This window comes from Schistocerca nitens, chromosome 5 (assembly GCF_023898315.1).
Source record: "Schistocerca nitens isolate TAMUIC-IGC-003100 chromosome 5, iqSchNite1.1, whole genome shotgun sequence".
Taxonomy (NCBI): Eukaryota; Metazoa; Arthropoda; class Insecta; order Orthoptera; family Acrididae; genus Schistocerca; species Schistocerca nitens.
In genome coordinates this window covers 847,874,661-847,896,765 of record NC_064618.1, presented here as the reverse complement: position 1 = coordinate 847,896,765, position 22,105 = coordinate 847,874,661, and the positions used below count along the sequence as shown (strand labels likewise).

Below are 22,105 nucleotides of genomic sequence, written 5' to 3'. Positions count from 1 at the left end.
GTTTCTCTGCCCGTACAACATTGTGGTCTGACTTTCGCAAAGCATAGTCAGGTTTTCCGTTATTCGCTAGCTTAAGGGCAATCTGGTTAGCTGTTACATTTGCATGTCCGTTTCTACATGTTGGATCGCAACTCAGACGCTTAAGCGTCCAGGGTTTGTGGCTACTGTTGCTCAGATCTGTCCCCTCCATCAGTCTACACCAAGCACCTTCCTCGTTCTGCGACATTGCCGTTCTTTTCTGGCCCGCAGAGTCTCTTCACTAAAGGAATCATTGTCGAAGAGCTCAAGATAGTTTCCCAAACGTTCCGAAGTTTCTGAAATCAGACCTTTTATGTATTGTGATCTTTTGGAAATGAACCAATTCCAAGGATGCTCTCGTCTAACGCAGAGGTGAATTTCCCCCAGTCGACTGTCTTAATAGTATACCTTCTTCGGAAGGAAACTGCCTGTGGTCGGATTGCAGAATATATCGGAGGACAGCGTTGCGTGCGAGGGATTGCCTATCCCACTCATTTCATTGATAACTGAGACCGAATGAAACAACAAGTTTTTTTTGGCAGCAGTCACTGTTTATTTATATCCACAATGAAAGTTAAAACTTCCATCATCAGGTGGATGTATATGCATTAATAAGGCATGTGTGCGTTCTGTTACGCCTTTAGGGTAACGTGTCGCACTGTCTCCAGTAGTCGCAGGCTCCTTTCTCAGTCGTAATACCCGGGAACATTTTCAGTTATTTATTGTACAAGAACTAAACGTTGTACAGATGTCATACATACTGCATTTTGAAGAGAAACTCTGGTAGTTTTTTTTTTTTTTTTTTTACAAACATTAGTTATGCGAACCATGAGTGACCCGGCAGACGTCAATACGGTAATCGAATTCTTGCCATACCCGTCCCAGTATGGCATCGTCGACTGTGGAAGTCACTTCCCGTATTCTCTCCCGGAACTCTATTTCACGTGGTAGAGGCGGTACGTACACCAGATTTTAACTATTAAGGGATCACCAATTTAGTACTGGAAGGCAGCGTGGAGGGTAAAAATCGTAGACAAAGAGATGAATACGCTAAGCAGATTCAGAAGGATGTAGGCTGCAGTAGGTACTTGGAGATGAAGAAGCTTGCACAGGATAGAGTAGCATCTAGAGCTACATCAAACCAGTCTTTGGACTGAAGACCACAACAACAACAGAAGAAGGTTTGATGTTTCGTGGACAGGTTGCGCCGCAACGTAAAACACCGTTGTTTTAATGATCGCCACCCCAAATTGCGTCTCATATCCATGACTACCTCTCCCCTATTTCGCTATAGTACAAAAGGAGCTTTTTCGATAACCTCTGTCTGTCCTACTTGGTAAGGCTCCCATACCGCGCAGCATTACTCCAGAAGAGTACGGACAGGCGTAGTGTAGGCGGTCTCTTTAGTGGACCTGTTGCATATTAGAAGTGTTCTGCCAATAAGAACAATCTTTGATTCGCCTCCCCCACCACATTATCTGTGTGATTATGCAAATGCAAGTTGATTGTAACTGCAATTCCTAGAGATTTAGTTGAATTGACAGCATTTAGATTTCTGTGATTTGTCGTGTAACCGAAATTTAACAGTCTTCTTTTAGTATCCATGTGAATGAGGTCACATCTTTCCTTATTCAGAGACAATTGCCTTCGTGCCATTCAGTCTTCTTGTCTGAATCATTTTGTAATTCTTTTTTATCTCCTGATGACCTTACTAGCCACTAAATGACAGTATCATGTGCAAACAATCTAAGAGGGCCGTTCAGATTTTCTCCTAAACCGCTTGTATAGGTTAAGAACAGCAAATTATCACACGTCCTTAGGATATCATTTCGGTTTCACTAGACAACTTCTCGCCAGCTGTTACTAGCTGTAATTTTTCTTTTTGGAAATCACGAATCCAGTCGAACAATTGAGGTGATACTTCATAGACATGTAATTTGATTAGAAGCGCCTTGTGAGGAACCAGATGCGTTTCTCAAGAGATATTTTGTGAATCCTTGCTGGTTATGTGTCAATAGACCGTTTTCCTCAAGATATTTCATAACGTAGGAAAACAGTATATGTTTCAAATTCCAGCGACATATCGTTGACAATATAATTCATCGGTTTTCGTCTGTTTCCTTTCATGTGCATTACTGTGATCTGTTTCAGTAACGATTTGAGAGATTTAATTTAAAAAACGACTCGACTTACATAAACAAAATTTCTGATGTCGAGTTAAAGGTCGATCAAACATTGTCATCCGATTCTTTTATAGATCCTCTGCCTCAGTGGCCGTAGTAGAGGAACGGTTGAGGGGAAACTTGGAGAATATTTCGCGTAAATTTTCTGGTCAAATTATAACTTTAGGTGGAAATTTTAACTAAGCAGCTATATACTGGGAGACTTGAGTGATTAGGACGAGAAATAGGGACAGAGGATCAAGTGAAATTGTTCTAACTACTTTATCCTAGAATTGCCTTGAGCAGTTCATCAGAGAACCGACATCTTAGACGTGCTGATAACTTTTCGACTCAGCGTAGAACAGGGAATCCGCGGTCATAAGGCCGTTAGAGAATCATTGAATACGACTGTAAATAGCAGTTCAAAGAACGGAAGGAGTATCTTTCTGCTTGGCAAGAGCGACAGGAAACACATTCAGATTACCTGAGCGGTCAGCACGAGAATTTCATCTCCAACAGTGACAACGTTGAATAACAACGGACGAAGTGCTGAGCAGAGTTGTGAGGGATGGAAAAGACCCGCCGTAGCTCGACAGTCATGGTAGAAAACTGCTACGAAAGCAAAGGGCGCTGCAGATTTAAACGTAGCCAAAGCCTCACGGGCGAACAAAAATTAAACGATGCTAATATTAGCGTATTGAGAGCCATGTAAGAAGCGTACAAAGAATTCGAAAGTAAAATTCTGTCTACCGATATGACAGAAAATCGTAAGACGTTTTGGTTTTATATTAAATCAGTAAATACATCGAAACCGTCTGTCCTAGACACTCTGTGGCCACAATGGCAGTGAAACGGCGGACGACACAGATAAGCCCGAAATACTTCACGTTTTTTTCCAAAACTTTCCCAGAGGAAGTTCACACTGTCGTGGCTCCTGTAGATCAGAGGTCGGCAAAGGGCAAGTTACGTCCGTATACGGACCGCGGAGGGTCGAACTTCGGACCGCCAAATATTCTTAAATACAGTCCGACGTCCAACTAAGTATCCCGGCGCCTCGTTCGCACTAGGCTAGTAATTTAGTAACCAAACGTGTCTGAAAAACAAAAATTTAGTCGAGTAGATTAGCAAATCATTTAGTGGAGTCGATCCATTTCATTCTGTTTTTCTCGGCGAGTAGCGCCTCCCACCACGCGTCACTGCTCACTCGTTCATTTGTTAAACAAGTGCGAACCTGTCGTTTTAGTCAAGGAGAGCACAGTGGGCGGCCGGTCTTTACTTCGTTTCGTCAGTCGCACGCAGACCGCAGAGCAATTATTCACTTGTTTTACAATTTGCCGTGTGAAAAAACCTTTTGGTACATATATACCTACATTAATAATGGGTCCTAAAAAGCGAAAAATTGACACTGAAAATAGGAGATTTTTGACTGAATGGGCTGAACAGTATTGTTTTACGCTGCCTGATAGGCCTCAAGCGGTTCCTGTTTACTTAATATGTAATAAAACTGTCGCTGTTATTAACAGTGGCAATTTAAAGAGACACTATGAAACAACTCATCAGCAATTCCACAAAAACTTTCCTCTTGGCAGTGAGGCTTGTAAAGAAAAACTACAGGTAATATAATTCTATTAGATAATGTATAAATGAGATATGTATAACTGATTTGTAAACTTATCACGATAAAATTTAAATTTAAATTACATGAATATCTCACTTCTTACGAAAACAGCACGAAATTGCTCGTTCGCTGCATGAGTGAGCAAGAAAAATCGGCAGAAGCATCGTTACGTGTGTGCTGGACACTTATTAAACACTAAAAACCATTTTCAGATTCTGAAATTATGAAAGAATGTGTGTTGGAAGTAGCCTCGGCACTTTTTGAAGAAAAAAAGGATGTTGTAGCTGCAATTCAAAGTATTCCAATGTCGGCAAGAAGTAATACAAGAAGAACGGAAATTTTAGCTACCGATATTAAAAGCACTCTGCTTGAACTTTTGGAAGAGGCACCGTGCTACGCCATTGCACTTGACGAATCATGTGACATTGTTGATGATGAACAAATATCTATTTTCGTGAGAGTTTTCGACAGTGAAAATAAGGTATTCAGGGAAGAATTGCTCGCAATATTGCCTTTGAAAGGTAACACTCGAGGAGAAGATTTATGCAAAGCTATTGACAAATTTATTAATAATTCCAACATTCGTTATGATAAAATAGTGTCGCTTTCAACTGACGGCACCCCAGCGATGACTGGCCAAGAAAAAGGTGTGGTAAATAAAATCAGGGATCAGAATCCAGGTCTAATATCGTATCAGTGGATAATTCATCAGACTGCCCTTTCTGGTAAACTCAGTGCTAAACTGAAAGAAGTAATGGACAGCTTGGTGCAGTTGATTAATTTTATGAGATCTCATTCTTCTCTTCAGCACCGAAAGTTCAAGAAGTTTCTTTCAGAATGTGATGCAGCATATTCTGACTTATTGCAATACAACAATGTTCGTTGGTTAAGTAAAGGTCAAGTTGTTGATCGTTTCTGGCTAATAAAGGAAGAAGTAACCCCCTTCTTGCAAATCTTGGACACGCAGGGAGCAAAGAAGCGCTTAGAGTTCATAACAAACTAGCGCAATATGCTAGCTGTGGCTTTTCTGAAGGATATTCTGAAATATTTAAATGCGCTCAACATAGAGTTACAAGGGAATGGGAAATTAATATGTGATCTGATACAAAGCGTGTCTGCTTTTCGTCGTAAGCTGGATATTTTTGAAAAAGATATTGCAAGGCACGAATTTATTTATTTCCCAACAATTCTTGAGTATAAAAAAGAGACCTCCGAAGAACACATTGCAGTGTTTGTAAAATTTCTGTCCGATCTAAGGGACGAATTTCCTACAAGATTTCAAGACTTTGAAGAAATTGGAAAGCTGTCTCAAGTCCTAAAATTTTCTTATGAAGTTGATGCATCGGCAGAATAGACTCATGTGGCTGTTAAGTTGTTCAGCGTTTCAAAGTGCTCACTTCAAGTGGAGATAATCCACTTGCAAGAAGATATTTCTTTGCAAATGTATAAAACTATATCCACTGAAGAATTTTGGGGTAAACATGTTTCAGAAAAATATGGAAATTGTAAGAAAGTACCTATCAATCTGGCCACTATGTTTGGTTCGACATATATATGCGAATCGTCGTTCTCGAAAATGAAATTTTCGAAGAACACATATCGGTCAAGGTTGACTGACGCCCACCTCGAAGACATACTTCGCATTTGCTGTACCCCTCGTACACCGAACTTTAAAAAAATGGCTCAAGACAGTCGATGTAATTTCTCACATTGAATATATTAAAATATTAACTGACAACTACGTGTTTTACTTGGTTTACCCTTTTTTTGGAAACTAACTCGACTTGAAAACAAAATAAAAACAGTACCTTTTAATTATGAGTTTTTTCTCTGGACCTCCATAAAAAATTTTACATCGAATCCGGACCCCACTGAAAACTACTACCCCTGCTTTAGATCGTCGCACGATCGACGAAATGGCTGATATCGAAATAAGTGATCGTGCGACAGAAAGGAACTAAATTGCTCAACAGAGGGAAGGCCAATGAACCTGATGGGATACCAGTACGATTCTGCGTACCGTATGCGAAAGAACTTACCCCTCTTCTAGCAGCCTCTGGATCACGAGGTCCGGGGTTCGATTCCCGGCCGGTTCGGGGCTTTTCTCTTCCCGCGGACTGTATATTTATGTTGTCCTCGTTATTTCATCATCATTTGGGAAAGTGGCGAGACTGGACAGTGCAGAGATTGGGAATTTGTACGGGCGCTGATAACCCCGCAGTTGAGCGCCCCACAAACCAAACATCATCATCATCATCATCTTATTCTTCTGCAGCAGTGTACAGTAGGTCTTTGGAGGAGCGAAGCGTTCATGATGATTGTAAAAAAGCACAGGTCGTTCCCGTTTTTAAGAAGGTCGCCGAACATACGCACAAAGCTATAGGCCTGTATTTCTGAGGTCTGTCGATGTAGAATTTTGAAATGGAGGCCGAAAATCTGCTCTGCAGGAACCAACATGGGTTCCGAAAACAACAATCGTGTCAAACCAAGCTCGTTCTGTTCGTACACGGGACCCTGGAAGCAGTAGGTGCAAGCGCCCTGCTAGATGCCGTGTTCCTTGATTCTGGAAGGCTTTCGATACTGTACCGCACCTGCCATCTAATGAACAAACTATGAGTTTAAGGAATATCGGATCAACTGTGTGGCAGGACTGAAGAGTTCCTAGGAAACCGAATACAGCATACCGTTCTGAACGGAGAGAGGTCTTCGAACGTAAATGTATCTTTGGTCTGGCCGCGGTGGCCGAGCGGTTCTAGGCGCTGCAGTGTAGAACCGCGCTACCGCAACGGTCGCAGGTTCGAATCCTGCCTCGGGCATGGATGTGTGTGCTGTCCTTAGGTTAGTTAGGTTTAAGTAGTTCTAAGTTCTAGGGGACTGATGACCTCAGAAGTTAAGTCCCGTAGTGCTCAGAGCCATTTGAACCATTTGTATCTTTGGACGAGGCGCAAGGGAGTGTTATAGGACCATTATTTTTCGCAGTACATGTAAATGACGTAGCGGAGAACGTCAGAAGGTACATGAGGCTTTTCGCGGATGATGCTGTTGTATACAGAGAAGTCGCGACGTTAGAAAATTGTAGCGAAATGCAAGAAGACGTGCAGAGGATCGGTGCTTGGTGTAGGGAAAGGCAGTTGACCGACAACATAAAAAAATGTAACGTATTTGCGAATTTACACAGAAAAATCCTTTACTGTATGACTACACGACTGCAGAACAATCACTGGAAGCAGTTACTTCCATAAAATGTCTAGGAGTATCCATACGGAGCGATTTGAAGTGGAACGATTACATAAAATTAATTCCGAGTTAGGCAGATTCATTGGACGAATCCTCAGGAAATGTAGTCCACCGATAAAGGAAATAGCGTACAAAACACTCGTTTGACCTATACTTGAATATTGCTCGTCAGTATGGGATCGATACCAGATCGGACTTTTACAGGAAATAAAGAAGATCCGAAGAAGAGCAGCGCCTTTCGTTACAGGTTCATTTGGTAAGCAAGAAAGCGTTGCAGATAAGGTCAACGAGATCCAGTGGCAGACACTACAAGAGAGACGTGCTGCATCACTGTGTGGCTAAGTTCCGAGGGTGTTCGTCGCTAGAAGAAGCGACCAGTATATTGCTTCCTCCTAGGTATACGCCGCGAAAAGCCCGTGCAGGTGAAACTAAAGAGCTTCGAGACGACGCACGCTTATAGGGAATCGTTCTTCGCGCAAAGTACTCCCGAGTGCGACAGGGAAGGGGGAAGTGACGGTGATACACAAAGTACCCTCCGCCACACACTGCACGGTGGCTTCCGGAGTATAGATTTAGATGTAGATGCACGCCATAATGTAATTTTAAATGTGAAAGGCCGTGTATGTATGAATCTGTCGGTTCGAAACCGATAACGGCGCTATTTGTTCTTTGTATCATATATCCACCTTTTCGGAGATGGTTCGATACAGGATGTCAAATTAAACACCTGTCAGCCGTGTAGTTTCCAAACTTATTTTATTTGGCTACCAGCTTGTGCGACTTACTACGCCAACTAACAGTCGTCAGATGATGGTTGAAGTGATCTCTATAGCAAGCAGAAATCTACACATACCAATATTGCTGGCCCCTGTTTTGATCATAACCGGGGTGGTCAGCACACATCTCTTCAGTTTGCGTGACCAGAGCCGCTACTTCTCACTAACGTAACTCTGCAGTTGTTCTCACTAGGCTGAATGCACCCCTCTTGCCAAAAGCGGGTTGGCAAACACGGACGGTCACCCATCCAAGCGCTAACCGAGCCGCACAGCTCTTAACTTCGTTGATGTGGCGGGAACCGGGATTACCTCTGTAGCCTTACCATTGGCGGTATCAGAATACCTTTCCAATTTTTTTCGTACACATAAGCTATGTACAAAAAGAGGCACTTTTTGTAATTTCCTAACAAGTATGAGATTTGACACTTCGTACGTTTTGACATTTTCTGTCTTCAGATGTGTGTGTCCCTCGACTACTATGATCAGAGTCTCAATAATTGGATTTCCGCAATTGTGGCACCAGAAACATTTTGGGAACGACATAAAAGAAGGTAAAGTCTGCGGTGCCCAGCCCGTGAACGGGCTCCTGTCCAGGCTCAAAGTGCAGCGGCACAAGTGTGTAGCCGGGAGGGGGGGGGGGGGGGGGCGTAGTGGCTGCTGTTGCTGCCTCTGGATCACGGGGTGCCGGGTTCGATTCCCGGCCGGGTTGGGGATTTTCTCTGCCAGGGAACGGGGTGTTTATGTTGTCTTCATCATTTCATCATCATCATCATTCGTAACAATGGCTGGATTGGGCTGCGAAAAAATTGGACTGTGTAAACATTTGGACTTTATACGGGCGCTGATGACCGCACAGTTGAGCGCCCCACAAACCAAACATCATCACCATCAACTAGGAGGAGGGGGCGTCGCCCCGGCCGGCACTTACCAGCGGTATCGATACCCGGGACGTTCCTGGGGGGAATGGAAGTAGGAAAAATCCCTGCTCTTACCCGCGATGACCCAGGGACCTCCGGGATTGGAGTGTAGCTCTCTACCCATTAGATCTAGAATGCCACGGCCACCTGGGAACGAAATACGAGGTTGAAATTGTACAGAGGATATAGGAAAAGTAATCCAAGACACTTTTAGGGGATGCACTCTTAAGCTACATGGCGTGCAGTGAATTTTTAACCCCTTACCTCACGGCGGTCTGTATATGATCCAAACCGGAAAACTGCTGTGTACTTTTTGCATGAATGTTTTTCTTTTAGTGAAAAAGATATATGATTGGCTTTGGAGTTAACCAATTCATATTAACAAGCAATTTTGAAAAAAAAGCTTTATTTTCCAAAATACAAAAAAAAAATTGGTTTGGCACATTTCTGGCACACCCTGCTTAGAAGGTGCAGTACTTGAGCAGTTCATTGTTTTTTTACTTCCATTTTACTACGTGACGTAACTATTACTTTACTCATGATGGCCAATGGCATAAGTTCTATATCAGTATTCCTTTACTACTAGAGTATTGAGCATTTTTTAAAAAAAATTTTGTCTTCATCCACACACAAATGAACCTCACATTTCACACGCTGGGCAAAGCATCCATTCGCCATTCAGTTGTGGACTTTCGCATTGCCGTTGATCTCTCCATATAGGTTAGTGTCCAATGTTAGCTCATTTGTATATAAGAACAGAAACTGATATAAAATGTTTCAGATTGCATGAGTAAAGGAGTATTGATGCTTTTGTGCCGCTCGACAGGATTAGAAGTATAGTAGTTATTTCGTGTAGTACAGTACTCGTAAAAAACACTGAACGGCTGGTTGGGTGTCAGAAAAGTGCCAAAGCACTTTTCTCATATTTCGGAAAATAAAAGTTACTTTAGTCAAACTCGCTTGTCACTTTAATATCGTACCATCAAAAACCAATACATACGGTCATATTTTTCGCTAAAATAAAAAAAGTCATAGAGAAAGGGGTAACTTAGAAAAAATGCACACTGAACTCATCCGGGCTTGAAAATGGAAATCTGGTTACGAGAGTACGGCACGTTAACCACGAGCACAAGCAATAATAACAAATCAGTGAACAATAATAAATAATCAATCAAACAAGAACTAACGATTATTGTAGGAAACGAAGTGAGTTTTAGACAGAAGCGAAAATAAGAAGGGATGAAAACGAACAAGAAAGATTTCAAGTGGCTCTACCGCTAACAACGTAAGCCGACAGAAAATTTAATTTTGTTACAGTATTCTGGAATACCACCCAAAATTTCGCGCCCGCTTCCCCTCAGATTTTGCCCTATGAGTAGTTCACCTGTGCGATAGAGCACTGCACCCCCAGTGCTGCGTATTGCGTCACCAAATGTTTCGTACTCTGTTGTGTGCAAGTAAAGGTGTTCAAATGGTTCAAATGACTCTGAGCACTATGGGACTTAACATCTGAGGTTATCAGTCCGCTAGAACTACTTAAACCTGACTAACCTAAGGACATCACACTCATCCATGCCCGAGGCAGGACTCGAACCTGCGACCTTAGCGGTCGCGCGGTTCCAGACTGAAGCAGTAAAGTTGTTATTCTTACTCCTGCCTTGTACTAAATGAATTCTTCAGTCACGACTTGTGTGGCTTTCTTTTATCTACCACAGACGGGTGTCCGCAGATGAAGTCTGTGACTGTCACGACTGCTGCGGCACTTAAAAGGTCGTAGCTTGTTGGCATCCTCCTGAAGGGTAAAATTTTAATGCCTGTAGTCACTATTTGTGTGGCAAGTAGGAGAAAGATGACGGTGGAAATTTCTACTCTCCGAGCTATAAGTCGATTTCCCGTTTTGGGTTTCAGATCTCGCTGCAATCCCTCATGTGACACTATTCGTGGCAGCCTGCTAGTTGGACGGGTGCATTAAGCTCCGAAGCCCACCGGGGCTGTACGAGAAAAGTAGCCTGTGTGCTGACATCAGGTGTTACTCGCTTCCTTCATGGTCCCGTTGTCATCAGCTGAATACTGCTGGCTGCAAGCAGTCATTACCAGCGGCTTCATGGAACATTAAAGGCGCAAGATTCACACTTCACGCAGGAAACGTGCTAGTGTAATTTTGCTCTTAGGCAGACTGTAAACTTCCCTCGCTGCCTCTTAGCCGACAGTACAACCTGCCAGAAGCAACTACACTACTGGCCATTAAAATTGCTGCACCAAGAAGAAATGCAGATGATAAACGGGTATTCATTGCACAAATATATTATACTAGAACTGACATGTGATTACATTTTCACGCAATTTGGGTGCATAGATCCTGAGAAATCAGTACCCAAAACAACCACGTCTGGCCGTAATAACGGCCTTGATACGCCTGGGCATTGAGTCAAACAGAGCTTGGATGGCGTGTACAAGTACAGCTGCCCATGCAGCTTCAACACGATACCACAGTTCATCATGAGTAGTGACTGGCACGAGCCAGTTGCTCGGCCACCATTGACCAGACGTTTTCAGTTGGTGAGAGATCTGGAGAATGTGTTGGCCAGGGAAGCAGTCGAACATTTTCTGTATCCAGAAATGCCCGTACAGGACCTGTAACATGAGGTCGTGCATTATCCTGCTGAAATGTAGGGTTTCGTAGGGATCGAATGAAGGGTAGAGCCACGGGTCGTAACACATCTGAAATGTCCACTGTTCAAAGTGCCGTCACTGCGTACTAGAGGTGACAGAGAACAGAGACGTGTAACAAATGGCATCCCATACCATCACGCCGGGTGATACGCCAGTATGGCGATGACGAATATACGCTACCAATGTGCATTCACCGCAATGTCGCCAAACACTGATGCGACCACCATGATGCTGTAAAGAGAACCTGGATTCATCCGAAAAAGTGACGTTTTGCCATTCGTGCACTCAGGTTCGTCGTTGAGTACACCATCGCAGGCGCTCCTGTCTGTGATGCAGCGTCAAGGGTAGCCGCAGCCATGGTCTCCGAGCTCGTAGTCCATGCTGCTGCAAACGTCGTCGAACTGTTCGTGCAGATGGTTGTTGTCTTGCAAACGTCCCCATCTGTTGACTCAGGGATCGATACGTGGCTGCACGATCCGTTACAGCTATGCGTATAAGATGCCTGTCATCTCGACTGATAGTGATACGAGGCCGTTGGGATCCAGCACGGCGTTCCGTATTACCCTCCTGAACCCACCGATTCCATATTGTGCTAACAGTCATCGGATCTCGACCAACGCGAGCAGCAATGTCGCGATACGATAAACCGCAATCGCGACAGGCTACAATCCGACCTTTATCAAAGTCGGAAACGTGATGGTACGCATTTCTCCTCCTTAAACGAGGCATCACCAGGCAACGCCGGTCAACCGCTTTTTGTGTATGAGAAATCGGTTGGAAACTTTCCTCATGTGAGCACGTTGTAGGTGTTGCCACCGGCGCCAACCTTGTGTGAATGCTCTGAAAAGCTAATCATTTGCATATCACAGCATCTTCTTCCTGTCGGTTAAATTTCGCGTCTGTAGCACGTCATCTTCTTGGTGTAGCAATTTTAATGTCCAGTAGTGTATTACCCTATTAGAGACTCGAAAACATCACAAATATTTTAGTAACGAACTAGAATGAATATCACTACTAAGTTTTGGCCACTTCCTGTGTGTATCCTTAAAGGACGCTTAGGACACCGAGGTTAACATCGATGAACTGCACTGTAATTGTGAAGGAAGTTTAAGGCCTCCTGGTGACAACACTTAGCCCTGACAAGTAGCACAGAAATAAGCATCGCTGATTGCTGTAGGGGAGTGCAGGGCTACGCACTGCAGCACTTTCACTTTCGATGTAATGCGAGTGTGTGCGCAGTACCAGCAGATAAATCCGTGACCGAGAAATATAACAACACTCCCGACGTAGTGTTCACGTGCAGGACAACGGGAGCGTCTCTCGCTTGTTTGTTCCGCACTTCGTGCGACGAGAATCCAAGACCCAGACTTCTGGCACTTATTTGAAGTCTAGTTCTCCGTCACCAAAAAAGTGCCTCTAGCAGCAGTCTCGAGTGCCTATTTCCGGTTTCTTTGTTCTACTGGCGCTCTTCCAACAGATCGAAGGAACATTCCCGGGATGTTACTAGAATTCGAATGAGAATACAGCGACACTTCATTAGTCGACATCGCTTTGAGACGACGGTTTGGAATGGGTTGTTGGGAACGGATACTCTGAGTCCATCATTAAACAGGAAGTTTCATTCTTCGCAAACCTGAATTGTTTGAAGCTTTACTCGTGTGTAACTAGTATCTAAGAAGCAGATAACGCAACACGGTGGTCATACCTTCCTAGTTTTCAAGCCTGCAGCCTAGTATTCGACGTTTTTCCTTTGTTATCGTTGTTAGTTCTCCTTTCCCTCCAGATGTACGCCAAGTCTAACTGCGCCACATTAGTAGTACGAATGCGGCAATGATATCCACAGAAGTAACCAGTTGGTTCACGTTTTCACCGGACGAAAATTACATTAAAAAACGTACATTACTTACATCACACTGTTTACTCCTACGTCATTGTACCATTACTATCGTTGATTGAGATTTAGTGCTGTTATCTGTTGTTTTGTCACTGAAGAAGCTGTCAAGACCGAATCATGAAAAAATACGGAAAGTCTTCGAGTAAAACAGAAGTGATATCTGATGTTCCCCAAGGAAGTGTTATAGACCCTCTGTTGTTTATAATCTATGTAAATGGTTTAGGACACTACCTGAGCAGCCATTTTACATTGTTTGCAGATGATGGCATCATTTACCGTCTAGTAAGGCCATCAGCTGATCAAAATCCAACTGTTAAATGATGTAGAAAAGGTGTCTACGCGGTGCGAAAAGTACCAGTTGACACTAACAAGGGAACCTCCCCATCGCAACCCCCTTAGATTTAGTTAAAGTTGGCACAGTGGATAGGCGTTGAAAAACTTAACACAGATCGATCGAGAAAACAGGAAGAAGTTGTGTGGAACTATGAAAAAATAGGCAAAATATACGAACTGAGTAGTCCGTGTGCAACATAGGCAATATCAAGGACAGTCTGAGCTCAGGAGCGCCGTGGTCCCGTGGTTAGCGTGACCAGCTGCGGAACGAGATGTCCTTGGTTCAAGTCTTCTCTCGAGTGAAAAGTTTAACATTTTATTTTCAGTTTATGTGACAAACTCTTATGTTTTCATCACTTTTTTGGGAGTGATTATCACATCCAAAAGAAAACCTAAATCGGGCAAGGTAGAAGAATCTTTTTACCCATTCGCCAAGTGTACTAGTTAGGTGGGTCGACAACATATTCCTGTCATGTGACGCACATGCTGTCACCAGTGTCGTATAGAATATATCAGACGTGTTTTCGTGTGGAGGAATCGGTTGACCTATGACCTTGCGATCAAATGTTTTCGGTTCCCATTGGAGAGGCACGTCCTTTCGTCAACGAATCGCACGGTTTTTCGGTGCGGTCGCAAAACACAGACACTAAACTTATTACAGTGAACAGAGACGTCAATGAACGAACCGACAGATCATAACTTTGCGGAAATAAAATTTTCCGTCGAGGGAAGATTTGAACCAAAGATCTCTCGTTCCGCAGCTGCTCACTCTTACCACGGGACCACGGCGCTCCTGACGTCCCATTCTCCTTGATATTGCCTATCTTGCGCATGGACTACTCAGTTTGTATATTTTGTTTATTTTTTCATAGTTCCACACAACTTCTTCCTGTTTTCTCGATTGATCTGTGTTCAGTTTTTCAAGGCCTATCCACTGTGCCAACTTATAACTAAATCTGTGGGGGGTGCGATGGGGATGTTCCCTTGTAAGTAATGAAATGTGTGAAGTCATCAACATGAGTAAGAAAACGAATTCGTTAAATTTCGGTTGCACGGTAACTGAAACAAATCTAAAGGCTGTCGATTCAATTAAACACAATTACGAACGACTTAAGTTGGAACAGTCACCTACATAATAATGTGGGGAAAGCGAACCGAAGGCTGTGTTTTACTGACAGAACACTTTTTTAAAACGTGCAACAGATTCACTACAGAGAGTTCCTACACTGCGCTTGCCCGCCCTCTGCCAGAATATTGCTGCGCAGTAAGGTAAGCTTATCAAATAGGATTGGCGAATGACATCGAAAAAGTTCAAAGAAGCTCACCTCGTTGTGTATTATCGCGGCATAAGGGAGAGAGTGCCACCGATATGATACGTGATTTCGGGTGGCAATCATAATGACAAAGTCATTTTTCGTTACAGCGAGATCTTTCACGAAATTTCGATCTCCGAAGTTCTCCTCCGAATGCGAAAATATTTTTTGGCGCCCCCCTACATTGGGAGAAGTGATCATCGTAATAAAATAAGAGAAATCATAGCTACAGGGAAAGGTTTAAGTGTTCGTTTTTTCCCGCGCGCTGTTCGGGGTTGGAAAGCAGTCGAGGATTGTTGATAAGATTTCTGAAACGTGCTCGAGAACGACAGGGAATTTATTTGTACATGTAAGCTATATATATGTCATCGGTTTCCTTTGTTGTTCCTCGCTGTACGTCATCAACAAGTTAATTTCCTTTGTTCCGAGCAGCGTTCATCAGTAGTGTATAAGTTGAGTACAGCGTGTGAACTACAGGAAGAAATGTTGTGGTAAGACGCTGGACTCGTATTCAGGAGGATGGAGATTTAAGTCCCTGTTCGTCCATGAGGAGGGAGCGAGGTGGACACAGCAGACTAGCACAGTCAGAAAGGGCATTCCAGGTCACAAAAATTGTCCTAGTATCAGACTTTGGCCTTAACTTGAGGAATACATTTCTGAGAATGTACGTTTGGAGCACGGAACTGTAGATGAGCGAGCGCGGGCCTGGAATCTCATTGACTGGAGTTTGTCTTCCCGCTTAACCAACCCCACCTTGGTCTCCCCAATTGAGAACGTTTGGAGCATTCTGAGCAGAACCCTCCAACTAGCTATGGAGTTTGACGATCCAACGTGCCATTTGGACAGAACCTGGCACGAGACCCCTCAGGAGGACCTCCAACAACTTTGTCAATCAGTGCCAAGTCGAATAACTGCTTGTATAAGGGCCAGAGTTGGACCAGCGTGTTATTGACCAGCTCAGTTTGTGAAGGTATTTCTCTCGAATAAATCATCTAATTTTTCTGAAATTGTAGTTATTTCTTTGTCGCCGGCCGTTGTGTCCAAGCGGTTCTAGGCGCTTTAGTCCGGAACTGCGCTGCTGCTACGGTCGCAGGTTCGAATCCTACCTCGGGCATGGTTGTGTGTGATGTCCTCAGGTTAGTAAGGTAGTTCTAAGTTTAGGGGACTGATGACCTCAGATGTTAAGTCCCATAGTTCTCAGAGCCATTTGAACGATTTTTGAATCCTGCCTCGTGCATGGATGTGTGTGATGTCCTTAGGTTAGTTGGGTTTAGGTAGTTCTAAGACTAGGAGATTGATGACCTCAGATGTCAAGTTCCATAGAGCTTAGAGCCATTGAACCATTTTTGTTTGTCGGTACACGCACATCTTATATCCCGATTTCCATCCCATGCGGATAATTTCTAGGTGGTACGTCGCGTGTTTTTTTTTTTTTTTTTTTTTAAGAATATACGGGGTGAACATTAATGAAACCGACAAACTGCAGTGACGGATTCCCGCGTAGAAATGGAGGAAAAAAGGTCCTACGGACATGTAGCCGGAAATACCTCGTTGCCACGGTATATGACGCTGACGAATAACTGTTCCTCTTACCACGTGGAGTGTGTTCCGTATGTGTTGCAAGCTGCGTGATTGACGCAGCGCACTGTAAGCAGCAAACAGAAACCGGTCCTCCATATCGGTTATCACTGTCCGCCGCCTCCCTGCACGTTCCTGTGCAAGGGCACATAATCACACAAACGCTCAAAAAGGCCTTGAAATTTTGTGTGATATGGTTGATGTCTGTGAGGGTAGTTCTTTTGGCATAGCCGTGCTACCTCTCGACCGTCTCCATCTGCTTGGCCGTTCACAGACACTATCTCGGCTTGTCCCCGACAGCCGGCCGGTGTGGCCGAGCGGTTCTAGGCGCGGGAATGGATGTGTGTGATGTCTTTAGGTTATTTATTCTTGTTTTCTTGTATGATTACTAATGCTTTATGCTTCTTGTTTGCAATAAAGACCATATATAAAGGTTCAAACGTACAAAAGCCACGTCCACTATGACAGGCTCGAGGATTTGCCGAGCCCTCATGTGGGTTTGGCTCACCGTGGAATCAGAGCTTCCAGTTTTTAGTCATTCTTGTTTTGTCCATCTGCTAAGGAAGTAGATCTTAAGTTTACAAATCATCTTATGTAAATTTTATTCTTGTTTGATTTTATATATTTCTTAAATTTCAAATATTCTAAATTGGTTTTAGAGTATCTTTGTATTAACAATATATAAAAAAAAGGAATAATAGAGGAAGGTTAGTGGCACACCGTGCAAGAAATCTGGTCCGCCTCGACGTGGCTAGGGTCGGGCAACGGTGTGAGAACTTTTATGACTATCTAAAAGTTCTCACACCGGCTAAGAGACCATGAGTGCCACTAACGCTACATATTGTAGTAGCAGTAAAATCCACCATAGCTGCTAGACGGTGGGTTTCTCTGTAAGTTAAATGAAAAAAAAAGTCCTTAGATTAGTTAGGTTTAAGTAGTTCTAAGTTCTAGGGGGCTGATGACCTCAGAAGTTAAGTCCCATAGTGGTCAGAGCCATTTGAACCATTTTGGTCCCCGACATGAATACTGGACCGTTCTGGTGCTTAAAGTACGCTGCGCCAATCACGCAGCCTCCAACACAGAAGGAACACACGCCACGTGGTAAGAGGAACTGTTATTCGTCAGCGCCATATACCGTGGCAATGAGGCATTTCCGGCTACGTGTTCATAAGTCCTTTTTGCCTGCATTTCCAGTCAGGAATCTGTCCCCGTAGTTTTTCGGTTCTATTAATGTTCCCCTGTATATCTAATAATAAATTAAGGTCTTAGAGTGTAGGTGTTACTGTGAGATGAAGAAGTTAGGGTGCGAGGTGCCGGGGCTAGCAGTGTATTTAACACTAAATTCTTCTAGAATTTTCATATATAAATGATGCTCTAAGCCCCCCCTATTCTAACTCCGAGTTTTGCTGTTGCACATGGATTAAAAAAAAACACGAACCGACTGTAATCGACCCTGCAAGTGGAGTAGAAAAGAGTTTGGCACAAATTAAATAAAGGAAAGTTTCATTAACGTAGTGCAACAGAATGACAGTTCTGTCCAAAACAACAATGTGATTTATTATGACCAAACTCAAAATAATAAGCAAAACACATGAAACATTTACAATACATCAAATTGGCTCAAATTGGATACTCAAATAAATGCTGTGAAGGTGAAGTTGTCCCTAAACTAGATTGTGACATTTATGATGAAGTGGTATCTGGAGCCAATTCCTTGCAACTCAGATCTTAAGAGAAACACACAGCTAACCCAACATTAATTGCTGCTACAGTAGTGAGAACTCAGACAATGAACACCCAAGACTGAACAAAATTAGAAAAAGACGAACAGGTGCGCTCTGCTGAGCTCTGATTATCACCTAGGAAAATCCCTAATCTGCCGGTGCTGCGGACATACATTACCAAGCTGTCTTCTTAACTGCAAGAACATGATCTGGCATACCGGAGGCGATGGCTGGTTGCTTCGACGTCCCGTCGTGGTGATGATAATGTCGCGAGTATAGCCCGAAACAAATTATCCTGGTCTGGTTGTTCCAGACTAAAGACTTCCTAGCAATGCAAATGCGCCTCTGAGGGAGACAAAGAAGGCTCGCCACACAATCACTGACGGTACAGTGATTGATTTTAACAAGAGAAGTCACACAGTAACTCCGATACAGTCAACTTTAGCCAAAACTGCTCAAGACGGACAACATAGGCCGCTTATACGCAGAACGCTCAAATGCCAACTGTACTAGGGAAGTTACGTTGAAGTCGAAACTTCAGCAACTTCGTCAAACAGTTACAATTAAATAAAAGTATATTAGACAGCCAACGGAAGGCAGGCTGTCCAGAGCAGCGAGAGCTCAGCCTTGTAACCTACTCCGACCGAAAGGCGAGAGCCGACCCTCCCAAGAGCACCCGTACCAACCGAATCCAGAACATTGCCGTCCCCACGACAGTGGTCGTGGTTAAACGTTCCAATCAGCAACCCTAAAACCGGCGGAAAATTCCCCTCTATTGCCGACGCAGTACTATTCCACCAATGGAGATACTTGGCGCCAATTTCTGCGCCGATTTTGCTACGTTACGGAGCTATTCCGGAGCCAAACACAGTTACGATTTTGCAGAAAACGCGGGAATTTGCCCGCCAAGACTGCCTGGGAACACAAGTCATTCCCACGCCTCCTGGTAGCCCGCCAGAAAGTGTTTTCACTAAGTTTCTGCGAAGTAACGGAATCTCTAGCCCAGCCGCTCCTTCAGGCCCCTGCGCTCTTATGACAATGTCGGCGTCTGGAAAGCATCCACTCGACTCCCTCACACCCGTCAGGAGAGCCAACCTGTCACCGGACCATCCGGGTGACGAGAGACGCTGCGTGGGAAGTCCGCGTGTGAAGGAATAGCAACTTTTCAGTGCATGCAATTACAGAGGAAAATCGAATTACTCAGAGTAAGATAGAAATATGAGAGGGGGCTCATGTCACCTCTCAACTATAGGAGAGGAATTCGTGGCGGGTCGCATCAAAGCCGTCAGAACACTAATAAATGCACACACCCCTTCCCCTCCCAAGCAGCCCAAGGGGGAAAATGCAGAGTTAGGGTAGTTCGCAGGTATTGTAAGTAAGGGAGAGTGACGGTGTCGGAGGGGTGGTTCCGGTCGCCAGTTGGGAGACGAGTGCCGATACCTGCCGGCCTTGGCGGCGTTTGTTTATTTCCCGTCGTGCTCGGCCGTCACCGTCGCCGGCGCGGCTTCCGGCAGTGGTGAACGGCCGGCGCGCAGCGGTCCGCCGCGGTTGCGTCCCGGGCGGCGCGCCGGCCCATTCCCGGCGCTGGCGCTGCGCCGCCGCCCCCGGCCGCTGCCCCCTCCACGCGGCCCGCCCCTCCACGGCCGCCACCCCCACCCCTCTGTCCCCGCCCCCGCCCCCTCGCGCGGCGGCCGCCTCCCGGCCGGCGCCGGTCGCGTTCTCACTCAGCGCTCGCGCTTCGCACACGACCGACGTCTTGCATGTTCCTCTTGGCTCGGGGATGCCCGCTGCCTTCGCCTCCTGATTTCACATTTGACTTTGCTCGTTTCCGAGTGTTCGACTCCCGACGCTGCCCCGCGCGACCATGGAGCAGCGACAGCAGCAGCAGCTGCAGCAGCAGCAACAGATCTCGTCCCGCACGGAGCAGCGCTTCAGCCGGCAGGTCACCAGCACGCAGCAAGGTCGGTCTAAGCCTCCAGCCGCTGAGCAGCAACCCGCGTGCCTGCGCCGGAGCCGACTTCTCTAACAGAGCGGCGGGCAGCTTCTCTGACACACTAAGCGACCGCCGACTCAGTGCTGTGTGCTTTCCGTAACCCAGTGTACTGACAGTGCTCTAAGGTTGTGCCTCCCGCCAGCTGCCCACTCAGTAACGACAGACTCCAGCCGTTGCAAAGCATCTTTCAGCCACTCGTTCGCAGCAAAAAGGGCTAAATCTTAAAAATTAACAAATCGTTGTATAACTACCTCAGTGTCGCTAACAACTCCCAGTCTCTTCGACCGGGGCTTCATCCCACCGCTAGCTACCACCTATCCTTCGAGAATCCGTTAACGCGTTGTAGTTATCTCCCGTGTAGCGCCGTGTGGTCAAAGCTCAGTGTTGACAGTAACATTTTCCCTTCGATTGACAGGAAACGTAGACAGAAAGTCAGGATACACAAGTTGTTTTCTGGTCATCATCGTCCTACTGGGAAGAGGAATCAGCGAACCATTTCGTGTAAATGTGTACATCCGAATGTTCGTTGACGTCTGTCGACACTTCACGCTCATCGTGATAGCACGTTAACAAATTTCAAAATGTTCAAATGTGTGTGAAATATTATGGGACTTAACTGCTAAGGTCATCAGTCCCTAAGCTTACACACTACTTAGCCTAAATTATCCTAAGGACAAATACACACACCCATGCTCGAGAGAGGACTCGAACCTCCGCCGGGACCAGCCGCACAGTTCATAACTGCAGCGCCCCAGACCGCTCGGCTAATCCCGCGTGGCGTTAACAAATTTGTAAGAAACAATTCAATAATATATGTATTACCCATTCGAGATCAGAAACTCGAGCAAAAACTTTGACACTTGCGGAATGCGCTGGACGCTGATACGCACGAGAGCAGTAGGGCTAACAGCGCGTGTGACAACGTGTAAACGACTTCCTCGGACACAGTCGCCAGATGACAGTATTGCTTGAGACCTGTCAAAGGCGACGATTTCTCTCGCGGGAATAGGTTATGTTTATTAAGTATGTTGTGGTTCAGTGATGTAGGAGCTCAGTAATTCTCTGCCAGCGGATCGAGGTCTGGGGTTCCATCCTCGGACACTCTAGAATTTAGTTAATGTAAAAAATGCCGAGTTGCACCATGGTCCGGGGAAGTCAGTTCAAAGGTCGGAAGAACGGCAGGATTTACCCCCTCCAATACGTAAAGCAGTGTGGTGTCCAAAGAAACCTTCGGCTTTAGTTTTCCGATGAATTTGGATAGCTGAGAACGCCAAACACACAGAATGTTGGAACTGTTATGGAATACAAAACGAGTGAGGTCACCAAAGGGAAAGAGCAGGCGAAACCAACAATATGCAACATAGTAAGTGCTTTCTGTGAGGCAAATCGCCCATGTCTGGAAACTGGGCTGAGGGAATCCAGGCACCTGAGCGGAAATAAAGATTGTGAACGTCTTCTACCCATTGCATAAAATGAATTTTGAGTTATAGAGCCGCATAAAAACGAGTGTGGCATGTGACTGACTTTTGTAACGTGTCTACCCTGATGTCCAACTCGGATAAGGGGGAGTGGAATTAGGAAACAAAAGAGGAACAAGGCGACTATCCCACAGACTCGTAATTGTTTCACTTTGCACGGCGCGGTGACGGAAAATGCACGAATGAAAGTTTGTGAACTGTTCTCATTTTGGTTTTTCATTTCGTGTTTCAGAGCTAATCTAGGCATTTTATCACGCAACTGCTTAAGCAGACCTTGGTGAAAAGTCTCGACTGAAGTCCTGAAATTGTAGTTTTCGCCCTGATATACACACAGGTTAATGAAAACTGAGGTACAGACTGTTGGTAAATTTTTATTCGCGAATAATATATA

General features: G+C 44.8%; 1 protein-coding gene across 1 annotated transcript in view; it reads left to right on the top strand.

The window, feature by feature from the left end:
* The first annotated feature begins 19,979 nt into the window (after positions 1–19,979).
* Positions 19,980–22,105, top strand: part of LOC126260755 (titin) — a 530,053-nt gene continuing 527,927 nt past the window's right edge. The window contains exon 1 of the mRNA XM_049958094.1: positions 19,980–20,204. Coding sequence (XP_049814051.1) covers positions 20,108–20,204 — 97 coding nt within the window. The 5' untranslated portion in view covers positions 19,980–20,107. The remainder of the gene's footprint in view (positions 20,205–22,105) is intronic.